This window comes from Trichosurus vulpecula, chromosome 7 (assembly GCF_011100635.1).
Source record: "Trichosurus vulpecula isolate mTriVul1 chromosome 7, mTriVul1.pri, whole genome shotgun sequence".
In the NCBI taxonomy this organism is placed as follows: Eukaryota; Metazoa; Chordata; class Mammalia; order Diprotodontia; family Phalangeridae; genus Trichosurus; species Trichosurus vulpecula.
The window spans coordinates 61,879,161-61,891,933 of NC_050579.1; the positions used below are offsets into that span (position 1 = coordinate 61,879,161).

Genomic DNA, 12,773 nt, shown 5'->3' on the forward strand with positions numbered 1-12,773 from the left:
TTTTAAGATATTTGATTCAAAAACACATGGTACTTCGTAGCTTGAAAAGACTTAGCCGTGGATTGTCCTTCCTGAGGAACAAACGGTACTTTAAAAAGCTTTATTATATTAGCAAATTTTTTTACTAAGATTTATTTGTATTTTCATATATTTTCTGGCATCAACACTGCCTAAGCTCAGGGAGACTAGTTAAAGGGACAGTTTAGTAACCTTTGCCAAGGCAATCAACAACTGTGGGGTCCTTTTCCTGTGAAGCACTGATTCTCAAGCAATGTCCCCACGCAAAGGTAGGAAGACGAGGAGACTTAAATCCCTGGGAATCATTTGCCAGCATCTAAGTGGATAGGCATCAGAGATACATAGATCAAAGGTTTAGAAGGATAGAATATTGCAAGTCTCAAATAAGTAAGAGAATGTGTTTCACAGACTTGCTGGGTTGGCAGAAAATAAGATTATCTTTCTAAAGATCTTTAGGCTCACAAGTATCTTAAACTGTGGCCCAGCAATTGCCTCCTCAGAAGATGTCAAGATAACAATTGTTTATGTGCTTCTCTGACTTGAGGTATTAACTGAGCCACTCAGTACCAGTGCAACCTGTGGCAAGTCTTTTTAATAACACTGAATCTCATAGGGGGCATCTCTATGGCAGAGGTTTACCCTCAGTTGAAGGGCATCTGTTGGTAAGTGGGGACAGGCTACTAGCTTTCTCTCATGTCCTTAGGCTGGGTTAAGCATAGGACATCTGGATATGGTTTTGTGTACAATTGGGCACAGATACACAGAACAAGTGGGAATTATCTGATACTTAAATATATTCTAATTCAGTTCAAAGCATTTATTAAATGCCTGCTTTGTCAGAACATCATTAGATATGGATGAGGCATAAAGTTTAGATGAAACATGAAAGCAGGTTCCTGCTTTCATGGAGTTTACATTCTGCCAGAGGAATATGACATACACAGATAATAGTTATAATACAAAATAATACATAAATCCATAAATGAAGTGCAGAGCCCTAAGAACATAATAAGTACATTGGAAGCAGCTATTACTAAAGGATTATTAGTAGGAATTAATATTCCCATAGTTTATGATTTTTTGGAAGTGCTCAGATTTAAAAATTATTGTGAAAAGACTTAGGCTTAAATTTCTTTTAGCAAAAGAAATGCCAATCCTATTATCTGGCTTAGCAGAGTATTAACTTCATAAAGCCATCTTGTCACTTTTCCTATTTTTAAATATTGCAAGTGAAATTTGTAAATGTTGATTGCTAAGCTAAATATGTGGATGTTTAATTTTTTTAAAAATTCATATAGACAGCTAATCCTTGATGGCCAGTGGGATGAAGTTCTTCAATTCATTCAACCCCTAGAATGTATGGAAAAATTTGACACTAAAAGGTAAGATTTCATTTAAAGTTTTACATTTTATCTTTGCTAATTATTTAGCATCCTCAAATCACTCCCTTCCTCCTTCCCCCACTCACCCCCAAATAGGATTAGGTTTATTCTAGAAATAAGTCATACTGCTTTTGAGTTTGAATATTCTTAGAGGACAAATATCATGCCTATTTTTAAATAATATTTTACCTCATTTTGTACTGTGCACATAAGAATGTTTAATCAATGATGTTGCTGTCTAAAAATATAGCTTATTTCATAGTGCTCATCTAGAAAAGCTATTCTTTTATTCTAAGAAAGCTCATGGAACGTTACTTAGTTTATTAAAATATTGTTTTATCTGAATCATAGAGAAGCATTCGTTTCTTATTTTTATTTCTCAGTTGGCTGTTGCAAATCCATTTTAGGAAATGTTTTCTGAGAGAGGAAGATTATTCTCTTTCCTATTAAGGGCTAAGGGGTACCTTGAACTTGTCTTTTTGAGTTGCCATATTTTTCAGAAACACTGGACCCAGAGCATGAAGGAGGCCCTGAATGTATCAAGGACAAAACTCCCACTGAGCTGACATAATTTGTTGTTGCACCCCAAGCTAGACTCCCTGTGTGTCCTTGGGAGGCAAAACAGGTGCCAGCCAATTTGTGCCAGGCTGGGGTAATGCTTGTGCAGCTGGGGTCCTTTGCAGATAAGCAGACCCTCCTGTCTTTATAGTCTAGCAGTTCCCAAGGGAAAAGAATGAGGCTTTTGTCATCACCTTGCTCCTTCTCATGGGGAGTAGTCTTGTCTTTTTCCCACCTTTGCTTTTGGCCCTCCTCCCATATCACATCCCTTCCTGGTATACACTCTTCCCTTTGTCCTACTATTATAAAAATATAAACTTTTGTTAAGACTGGGAACCTTTTGTGTTCCACATGCATGTTCATTTCTCTTGTTAAATAAATCTGGTTTTCACATAAGTCTTGTGACATTGTGATTGCCTGTTGACACTCCTTAGCATTTTCATAGGGTAGCAAGGAAATGCCTAGGCACTCAACCACATAGTCCCAAAAGTGAGCTTAGTTGAGAGGAAGATAGTTGAGCCAGGTCATCGTCACGTGAGGGTAAATATTACCCATATAGTATCTTGTAAATAAAGGAGAAAGTAGTTTTTCTGAACTTGAGTAAGATGGATAGCAGTATGACTTCAGGATTATAGACTGGTCAACTATAAAGTTTTATCCTGAATTGTGTAATACCTTCCTTTTCAAGGAGGGGCAGGTCACTAGCTTTAGTGTTAGAACTGTGGGTTTATTTTATTGAATTGGGTTACGTGGGAGAAATCATTTCAACAAAATAATCCCCATAAAAGTGAAGAGTAAAAGGATTAATGAATGATCTTAATGACCTGTTGAAATACTGTTTGAAAGGGATAGGTAAAAAAAGGGGTTGGACTCAAGGTTGGAGAAGATCTAGCCTATTGGCACTTTTTTAAATAAAAGAGATAAAAAGATAAAGAGGAAAAAAGAACTTGCCATATATAGGGTAAGAAGACTATTATAAGAACAGGGATGGGAACAGGATACCTGGGGTTTTATTTTGGGTTGCACTTAGTCTGGTAGAGGACTCAACATAGGGATTTTGTGCTAGATAATAAAGTAATAGAACCACATAATCTATACTAAACACATCTTTTTTACATGTTTTTGATTACTTATAATTAAATAGCTATTATTTCTGAAATTACACTTTTCCCCTTTGTAATTACAAAGATGGTCTGAAACTGGTGAAGGAAAGAAGTGTAATACTTGGAGCTATAAGCATCTCATGGTGGCAGCATTTGATAGGAAGATTTCTTATTTTTTAGAGACCAAGGTTAGAGGCCGGCAACACCAATTTTAAAAGCAGTAGCAATACTGTTTTGTTTTTATTTTTTGTTGGCTGTCGACATCTCTTGAGAGTACTTCTTTAACTGAAGGAAAAATCTGGGAGAGAGGACAAGTAGGAGTATATAACTCTTGAATAGAAAACAAATAGGAAATCTTTTTTTTTTAAAGTGCTTGAAATTCTAAAAACTTAAAATTTTTTAGTAAGAGAAGTATCCTTTTCAAATTCTGCCCTATATTAACAGTTATAATTTTTAATAGTTTTTCCCCAGGTTCATGCTAATTTTTCTGAAAAGTCATTGTCTCATTCCCTCTTAGCAGTACTGCCATGTCTTGATAAAATAGGTCCCTATCAGACCTTGCTCATGCTTATAATTAAGAAAAAACAATGTTGTTTTTTAAACTCATTTGTAGGTTTTTAAGATATATTTTGTATTGCTTGACATTTTATAGGAAAACTTTTTATTTAGAGTTTATTTTGGAAATTAAAAGGGTTCTCCCTCGAGTGTGGTATTATGATTAACAATAGCAAGAATCACTGCAATAATTGATTAGGATTTGACTTTAAACAGAAATGTAGAGTATTTCTAAATTAAATTCAGTAAGTTTTAGGTCCATTTTACTTATCAGGTATTTGTTTGAAAACCTATCCTTTAAATGCAAATCTTTTTAAAGAAATCACTACTGTATTTTTTTTTAAAACATGGCTTCCATAGCTTCAGTAACTAGTTCTTTTTTCATATTTGGAATAAGTAGATAGATGTTCTCCAGGGTCATTTTTTATGATTTTTAGTGTGTCATACTTTATTTGTTTGCAGGTTTCGCTATATCATCCTGAAACAAAAATTTTTAGAAGCCCTGTGTGTAAACAATGCAATGTCAGCCGAAGACGAACCTCAGCATGTAAGACTTTTATTTCTGAAGGTTTGCGCCATGGTCTTATCTTTTGGGGTTTTGATCATTAAAGCAAAGTATTAGTAGCATCAGTTTTAATACCCTCCAACATTTTTCTGAAGTGGTACCTATAACCTGCTAAAAGGTTTAAGTCAAGATTACCAGTAATGCCAGTTTCTGTAGTGATTTTTATCAGAGATAGATTCATTAGATGGTTTAATTTAACAAATATTTGTTAAGTGCTTAGTATATGTAAGGCACTGAAGATTCAAAGATAAAAAATGAAACTGTACTTACCCTTAATGTCTGTAAAAGATACATACAAATAATGCAACATATAATCAAAGCTATGAAAGTGGCATAAGTAACATGCTATACAAGTTCATAGATAGAAAGGTCACTTCTAAGGTGATCAAGGTAGACTTCTTGAGGAAGGTAGTGTTTGAAGTAGGTTGATGATGTGTAGAATTTCTGTTAGTGGAGGGAGGAGGTATCATAGGGTGAAGGAATGGGATGAACAAAGGTTCAAAGGTCAAAGGAAAACCCCAGAAATATTTAGGAAATGATAAATAGTTCTATTTGACTGGAGTGTAGTGTACATTAAAGGGAAGCCAGTGGTTAGGGTCACATTGTAGTGACCTTGAATGCAAGACAAAGGAACTAGGACTTAATTTGGTAGACAGTAGAGATCACCTGGAACATTTTTAGGAATACTGTGACATAATCAGAACTATGGTTTAGGAAGATAATCTGTTGGCCATGTGTGGGATGAATTTTGGGGGAGGAAGGCTAGAAGTCATTGACTTTCATTATGTCATACCTGGATTGTTACATTAGCTTCTATGTTCTCTGTGTTATTCCCTCTTCATCCTGTATGCTACTAGCAGATTAATTTTTTTAGTGCTTTGCTTCATCATCTTATTCTTCTACTCCAAAACCTTCAGTTGTTTTCTTTTCCCTATAGGACAGAAGCCAAATTTCTTAATCTTCTCAAAGAGGCAGCTAAGTGGTGTGGTGGATGTGGCTTTGAACTTGGACTGAGGAATATCTGGAATATCAAATTTAGCCCCAGAAACTTACTGTAAGCACTGTATGACTCTGGGCAAGTCAGCTAACCTCTGTCTGCCTCAGTTTCCTCATCTGTAAAATAATAGTACCTACCTCCTAGGTTTGTTGTGAGGATCCAGTGAGGTTACATTTGTACAGTGCTTTATAAACCTTATAGCAGTATATAAATGCTAGCTGTTAATTATTATTAATCTAACATTCAAGGTCTGCTATAATATGACCCCTACGTATTGTCTCTTACTACTTCCCTACATGAACTATTTACTTCAGCTACATTTCCCCTCTCATTTTATCTCAAACATCTCTTATGCTCTGCCCAATTTTTACCACTTGTTATACTGTCCTCCATCTTATGGAAATTCTACCCATAGGGGATTTTATATTTTATAGAAGTTTCATTCTGTTTTAATGATATTTCTATTAATAAATTTATCTTAAAATAAAAAAAAGTCCCTGAGAATTGCAAATGGTTTCATATCCAACTGTTAAATTGTATTATTTACCATCTCTTAGAAGAAAGAAAGGCTATGTCTTTTAACCATATCAATGTAATATCTGAATTTTGTCTTCATTGACAGTTGTAGTCAGTGTGTCATTCCTATGTGTCACTTCCTATCTTTGAACATTTCTTACAGTTCTTTATAGCCATTGTTCCATAACTGTGCAATGATATTCCATTACAGTCTATTGCAATTTAAAATAGTGCTCCTATGAGCTTTCAAAATATATAGGTAGGAGTTTGATTTTGAAAATTTCTTTAGGGTATAAACATAATAGTAGAATAAAGCACTCAAAATTTTCATCTTTCATCATCTTCCAGTTGATGAATATAGAACAGTAACTCTGAGCTGTGCTTATTTGTGTTTCTCTGTTGATTATTGATATTGAACACTTTTCCCAGTGTGTTTATGTTGCTTTCAAAAGGTATTCCTTTAAACTCATGATAGAAAGAGCTCTACATCCAGAGAAAGAACTACGGAGTCTGAATGCAGATTGAGGCACACTGTTTGCTCTCCTTTTTTTTTCCTCTTTGTTTTTTTGGTTTTGTTTCTTCCTTCTCATGATCCATTCCATTGGTCATAATTCTTCTTTACAACATAACTATTGTGTAAATAAGTTTAATGAGAAGCTATATGTAGAAGATATATTGGATTCCATGCCGTCTTGTGGGGAAGGGAGAAGAAAATCTCGATCTCAAAAACATGTGGAACTGAGCGTTGTAAACTAAAAATAAAAAATCTTAATTTAAAAAAAAAGAATCCCAACACTAAGGGAACTCAGACAGTAACCGATACAGATGGCAAGCTATGGACTCAGGAAAGAGGAGAGACAAAAAGATTGTGTGTCACCAATGGTTTAGCGTATGAGTGAGATGAAAGGAGAGTGATAGGAGAGGTTGAACTCAAAAGCCATCATTCAAATGTGGTTAGTAGTAGAAATTTCCAAAGAAATGTAGAAATCAATAACAACATTATTTGTTCAGGGTTTTTAATCAGCAGAAAATTTATCATGGATTCAGGGAGCAATTAAATAGTAGAACATCAAAAAAAAGTATTCGTTTAAAACCTCTGACTGTTTGTGTTAGTTCCCTTTAGATTTTGGATGTCAGATTTTTATCATAGACAGTTAATGCAAATATATTCTTTTACTGGCTCCAATGCATTCTTAATACTCTTTGTATGATATATGTGTTACAGTATATTACATTCTTTAAGAGTTTGTCTCAAAAACTTAAAAGGTCTTACTTTTGTGCAATTATATTTTGAATAAAGCCATGGCAATGTTAAACTAAAGAAAAGGAATCCTATTCATATGGCAATCAATATATTAATTTGTATTGTAATCATTTGTATATTACTTATCTTATCATACTGTAAATTTGTAAGATTGTATTTTATGTCTCTTTGTATTCCCTATATATCCTAGTACAATTCCTTGAACATAATAAATGATCAAGAAATATTTATGGACTGAAGGAAGAATTTAAAGTATAATCACATTTCAGCTATCTGTGCCAATGGGACAAATAATGTCATAGATAATCCAAAATAGCAAATAATTTTTAAAAATATAATTTTGGAGTACCTTTCCCCCCTTAATTTGAATATGGTTTGTCTTTGAATCATAGAATTTACTTTCTTAGTTTCTTATTTTGTTTGAACCCAACTCAAGAGGAACTGTATTATATGATTTCTATCTTTCCCTTTTCTTATTCTGTATTAAAAATGAATTAGCATCACCTCCAAACTAAATAGATTAAACTTTCCCTTTTCTCTAAGTTTGTTTTAGATCTTTTTTTTTTAGAAATTGACAGAAAACCTGTGGTTTTGGGTTTTTTTTTAAGATTTTGTTGATATTAGAGTCTTACCAGCTCTATTGTACAAGGAGATAATCTCAAACTTTTTTCCTTTAGTGCTTCTATTGGACTAATACTGTAGTGAATATGAACAAGTAATGAAAACATGAACAGATGTTTAAATGAGAGATGTTCCAGAAATTGAAAGTAAGATGATCAATAATCTGATCATCTGGAAGTAACTTTTTTTTTGTTCCTGATTATCCACCTGGCAGATTTGTCTGTTTCAACCTTGCAAACTCTCTCAGCCAGAGCCTGCATAATGACTGGCAACATCAGCTAGAGAAAGGTTTGGTGCCTAGGCATTGAAAGGGCTGAGTATGACTTTGTGCAAACACCAGATTTTCCCTGAGTACTGACACATGGTTTATGACCATATGGTACCTATGAGCATTACTTCCCTCTACTGCTTTCTTCAGAAAACATCCACTGAGACCTAATTGAAGAAGGTCTATAATATGTTGAAAGAACCCCCGGGATACTCTCTCATATTGCAATTTCACTACCAGGTTGGTTTACCCAGAGGTCATCTGCTACTTAAGTTTTAAGCAGGGAGGGTACCCCTTTGGATATCCATTCCTATTTCTGTAGCTCTCAAATCCCCATTGGTATACTTCCCCTTACCATTGATGCTGCTAAACATTTAGTTCTTAGCAAAGGCATTTACTAGGATAATACAGTAAAATAGCTACAAAACATTTACCCCACATATTAGGATCACAATCTCCAGAAAATACACACAGCATCTGTGAGAAGAGTGAGTACAGTGGTAGTAAATCACACATGGAGGGGTTATGTGCTTTCAAAACAGTTCTCAGCCATAGTACTGAAGGACTTTCTTTTGGCCTTTCTGATGGCCTTTCTGTCTTAATGGAGCCCTCCCATATCTCAGTCCTTGACACAGCTTCTTTGTTGAGTGCTATTTTTACTTCAAGGATCATCGATTTCATTTTTATGGGTACTCTTCTGCTGTAGATCATGGCTGATCTGTGACTTAGTTGTCTCTTATGAATCTCAGTAGATGGAAGATTTATCATCTTGAAGTGAACTTGGTTATTAGTCTTCCTCTTGGTGTCAAGGCTGATCCCTGGACAACAGATATATAGTTGGTCCCCAGACCTGTACCTGGAGGCTTTCTCTCTTGGTATGGCCTTCCAGAGTTCGTTCTTCTGTAGTATGCCATTGAGAACCCAAAGGCACTTCTATGCCATGATGAGGCTTCAGATGAAGACTTAAGTAGAATATCAGTCCATTACTGAAGGTTTCCTTTTTAAAAGGTTTAAAATACATAACAAGTCACATAGGTGATTTGGAGCACTTTAAAAAAGAAAGGCTTGTAAATAGATTATATCTTGTGGTATGGTGAAAAGAGCACTGAACTCTGGAAGTCATGAGACATGGATTCTAATCTTGACTTTGTCATTGATTAAACTGTGTGATCTTGAGTAAGCCATTTATTTGCCTCTTTAGTTCCTAATTTCCTTAGCTGTTAAATGAGGTGACTAAACTTGGGTGGACTCTAAAGTCTCTCTTATGTTTTGTTCTTCCTTCAAGAACAGAAAAATAAAATGTTTGTGAGGATCTGAATGGGTGTCCAGTTTAGTTTAGAAGATGTTAAGACCAGAGTACATAGTGGGGTGTTCAAATGAATCTCTGATTTTATCAATTTGAAAATTCCCTTCAACTATGCAGGTTTCAGTGCATTTGTACCTGTCCTTGCTGTGTGAACTTTAAACATGTCCTCTTATAAATTCACTCCAGGGGGTTCTTCCAACATATTATAGACCTTCTTCAATTTTTCCTGACATCATTCTATTACTCTGCAAATCATTCCTCACCCTCACAATGTGACCAGGCCATCATCTCTTCCTATCATATAATTAATTCCTTGATGCTGTCTTTTACTCCTGATCTTTTTCAGTGTTCCCCATAAATTATATGTTGCAATTTGCTCACACTCACCATGTGACTTTCCATTGCCCTCTGTATGATACTCGTTTTCAATTCTCTAGAAACAATGGTAGTTCATGGTATGATGTGATATGGCCACATGTGATAGGCTATTGATATTAAAAAGCTAGGCTTTTGCTTTTGTGAAAAACTTGGAGCCTTAAAGGAGTTTTGTGGTTTCCCAGATACTGTTCAGTCTACCTTCCTCCTATTGAGCTCCAGACCTAATATGTGTTATTTGTACTAGATACATACCCTGTGATATTTAAAAAAGTTCTGAGAGACATAATTTAATCATTTTATTAATAATGCCAGCAGTTTAGTAAGAGGACGGTCATTTGGCCATTTCTCTTAGACCAAAGATTGCTCATGACGATGGGCTCACAGTTTATGTGCCTTTAGAAAAGGAGGTGTTCTGAGGATGGCAATCAACTCCGATTGGTTAACAGTTAATAAGAGAATGAATATTACAATGAGAGAATGGGCTATATTTTACAGTGAGGGTCTTGGGGTGTGTGACTTGGGTCACCCAAATCTTGATCAGCGAGACATCAATTTCCATATCACCTGTCCGACCAAAGGGAGAATCCACATTTTCCCAGACCTGTCTGAGTAAACACAATAAGGAGAAATCCACTAGCCTATACTTGGAATTTCTTTTACTATCTTTGATTAGATCTCTGCCATCCTGGCTGGGTAAGGCTTTTAAAAAGATTTCCCACACCTCTTGATTTTTGGATGAGGAAGTAGAAAAGGGGAAAAACCTTGGTCTGAATACAGTAATTAGTTATTAATCTCAGAGAGAAATAATAATTTCTCTCAGCACACATATGTACATACATGCATATGTAACATATACATCTACTGATGGACAAGCTCTCTAGGTTGCAATTCAGATGGGTATTCGTAATCTTGGCCATAGACAGTTTGTCTTTTTGGTCTTTCTCGTCTGTTTGCTGATCAGGTCAGATTCTTTTGAGTGATTATTTTTTCCCAAGAGGTTCTGTAGTATTTTGGGATTTGATGCAATTATCACAATTTCATCTGTAAGTAGGAGAATCAGGACTCTCCACAGGGAATCTCTTTCAACTTGGACTCCGTGCAGCATTTCCCCCATCACAATAATAGACACTTTTGTTTAGTATATACATATATCTCCCTGCTTTATGCTTTTTGTTTGATGTGTATGATTAGAAGGTTAAAAACAGAGTTATTTGTTATATCTTTTAAGGCATCTGCAATAACTTTTTAATGTATGGACAAGACACCTTGTTTAAAAATAGCCTGTAAAGTAGCATTGTGTTCTTCCAAATCACATATTATTTTATAAACAGATTATAAAAGTGCAGTCTTTCCTGGTTTCCTCCAAGACTAAGCTGAAATCCCAACTTTTGCAAGATGCCTTTCTATACCCCCTTCCACCCACTCCACCCCCACTACCCTAGGCCTTCTCTCCGAGATTGCTTTCCTTTTATACCATTATAGATCTTGTATGTGCAGAGTTGTTTATGTTTTCTCACCATTAGAATATAAATTCCTTGACATCAGGGGTTGTCTCACTTTTTCTGTTTGTATCCCTAGTGCTTAAGCAGAGTCTTAGTGCATGGTAAGCACTTAATACATGATTTCTTTGAAAAATCATTCATTTGTTTGTGTAACCATTATCTTATCCTCTCTAGATTTTCCTGTTCTACTTTATGTAATACCTAGTCAAAGGAAGCTCTTTGGATTTGTTTTCTTTGACTCCTTACCAGATTACCCTAGGGCTGCAACCAGGAGAGTCTTGCATAGAGGGTGTAGAATCCCTCAGTAGGTTTATACTCTTTATGTGTATGGGCTACCCATGCATCTCATGACTCCATTATCTGGTGATAGGAAATAGATATGTGAGAAAAATGCTCACCCTAGAAAAAACAATACTCGTTGTGAAGCCAGGAAAGTTCTCATTTTATTTTACATTTACTTTACATTCCTAGTGAATAGTATGCTTGCTCAGACAAATGCAACACTTTTTATGCTATTCCCAATTCAAATTTCCCCCCTTGCTCTCCATTGGCTAGATGCCACCTCCTAAACCACCCACTTCATTTTCCCTTACTTGATATGTCCCCCCTCAAACAGCTCATTAAGCATGCATGCAGGCTTCTGACTTTTTACCTGATCAGAAGCCTGGTTCTGCTAGATCATGGCTCTGATTAGAGCCAGTTACCTCTGACTTACATCCTGTTATCAAAGCTGGGGGTAGTTTTAATCCTGTGGAAACAGAATTCCTTCTTCTTTTGTTTCTCACAGATACAAGTATCTGAATGGCCATCTAGTCTGATTTAAGTAGTATAATTAGTTGAATAGTAATCCAAAGTAAGCATTTAGCTATACACTACTTGAAATTTGTCATTCTTCACCTTTCGCTTTTCTTTTTTTATATACACACACACATGCGCGCACGCAATATACTTAATTTTATCAAATTCATTCTTTTTAAATTAAACTTTAATTAACAAGTACTTATTTTCTTTCACTTCCACTTCCCATCCCACTGAAAAAAGACAGAGAAAGAAAAAGACACAATACTTATAACAAGAATGTATAGAAGGTAAAACAAATTCCTACATTAGCCAATATATATTGGCCATGGCCGAACTTTTGTCTTATTCTACGTATTTAATCTGTAACCTTTCTGTCAGGCGATGAGAAGCTTCATCATAATCCTTTGTGATCATGGTTGAACTCTGAGTTGATCAGAGTTAAACCTTTTTACAATGTTTTTATAGTATAAATTGGTATTCTGCCATTCACGCTGCATCATGTAAGTGTTCATTTACTCAAGGCCTCTGGATAAGAACAACTACTGCCTTCTTGTAAGATGTAGAACCAAAAAACTAACACTTTTTATCAGCTAGCCAAAACTGCCTCATTATTGACTCCCTGTTTAAAAGGCTCCATCTTTCATTAGTGAGGTCTATCTTACTGCAGTCATCCTGCTAAAATGCCTGGTAATTCAACTTTCACTTTTTAAGATTTGGCAACTTTAAAATCCTACAAATAATCAAAAATCCTCAAGTTCTGCATACACATCCATACCCACCCTCATACCCAGACCCAAATTTGTTAAGGTAATTTAGCACAGGTCAATCCTACTGCATAGCTTTAATCTTTCCTGTAGTTTAGAATTTAATGCACACTGACTTCCATGAAGATTGTTATTTCAGGAGGCTTATATTGAAAATTTTGATCAGGGAGGTAGG

General features: G+C 35.3%; 1 protein-coding gene across 2 annotated transcripts in view; it reads left to right on the forward strand.

Moving 5' to 3' along the window:
- WDR47 (WD repeat domain 47) overlaps positions 1 to 12,773 on the forward strand; it is a 90,771-nt gene that overhangs the window by 28,046 nt on the left and 49,952 nt on the right. For both annotated transcript variants that reach the window (XM_036768499.1, XM_036768498.1), the window contains exons 3-4: positions 1,317 to 1,400; positions 4,079 to 4,163. In XM_036768499.1, coding sequence (XP_036624394.1) covers positions 1,317 to 1,400; positions 4,079 to 4,163 — 169 coding nt within the window. The remainder of the gene's footprint in view (positions 1 to 1,316; positions 1,401 to 4,078; positions 4,164 to 12,773) is intronic.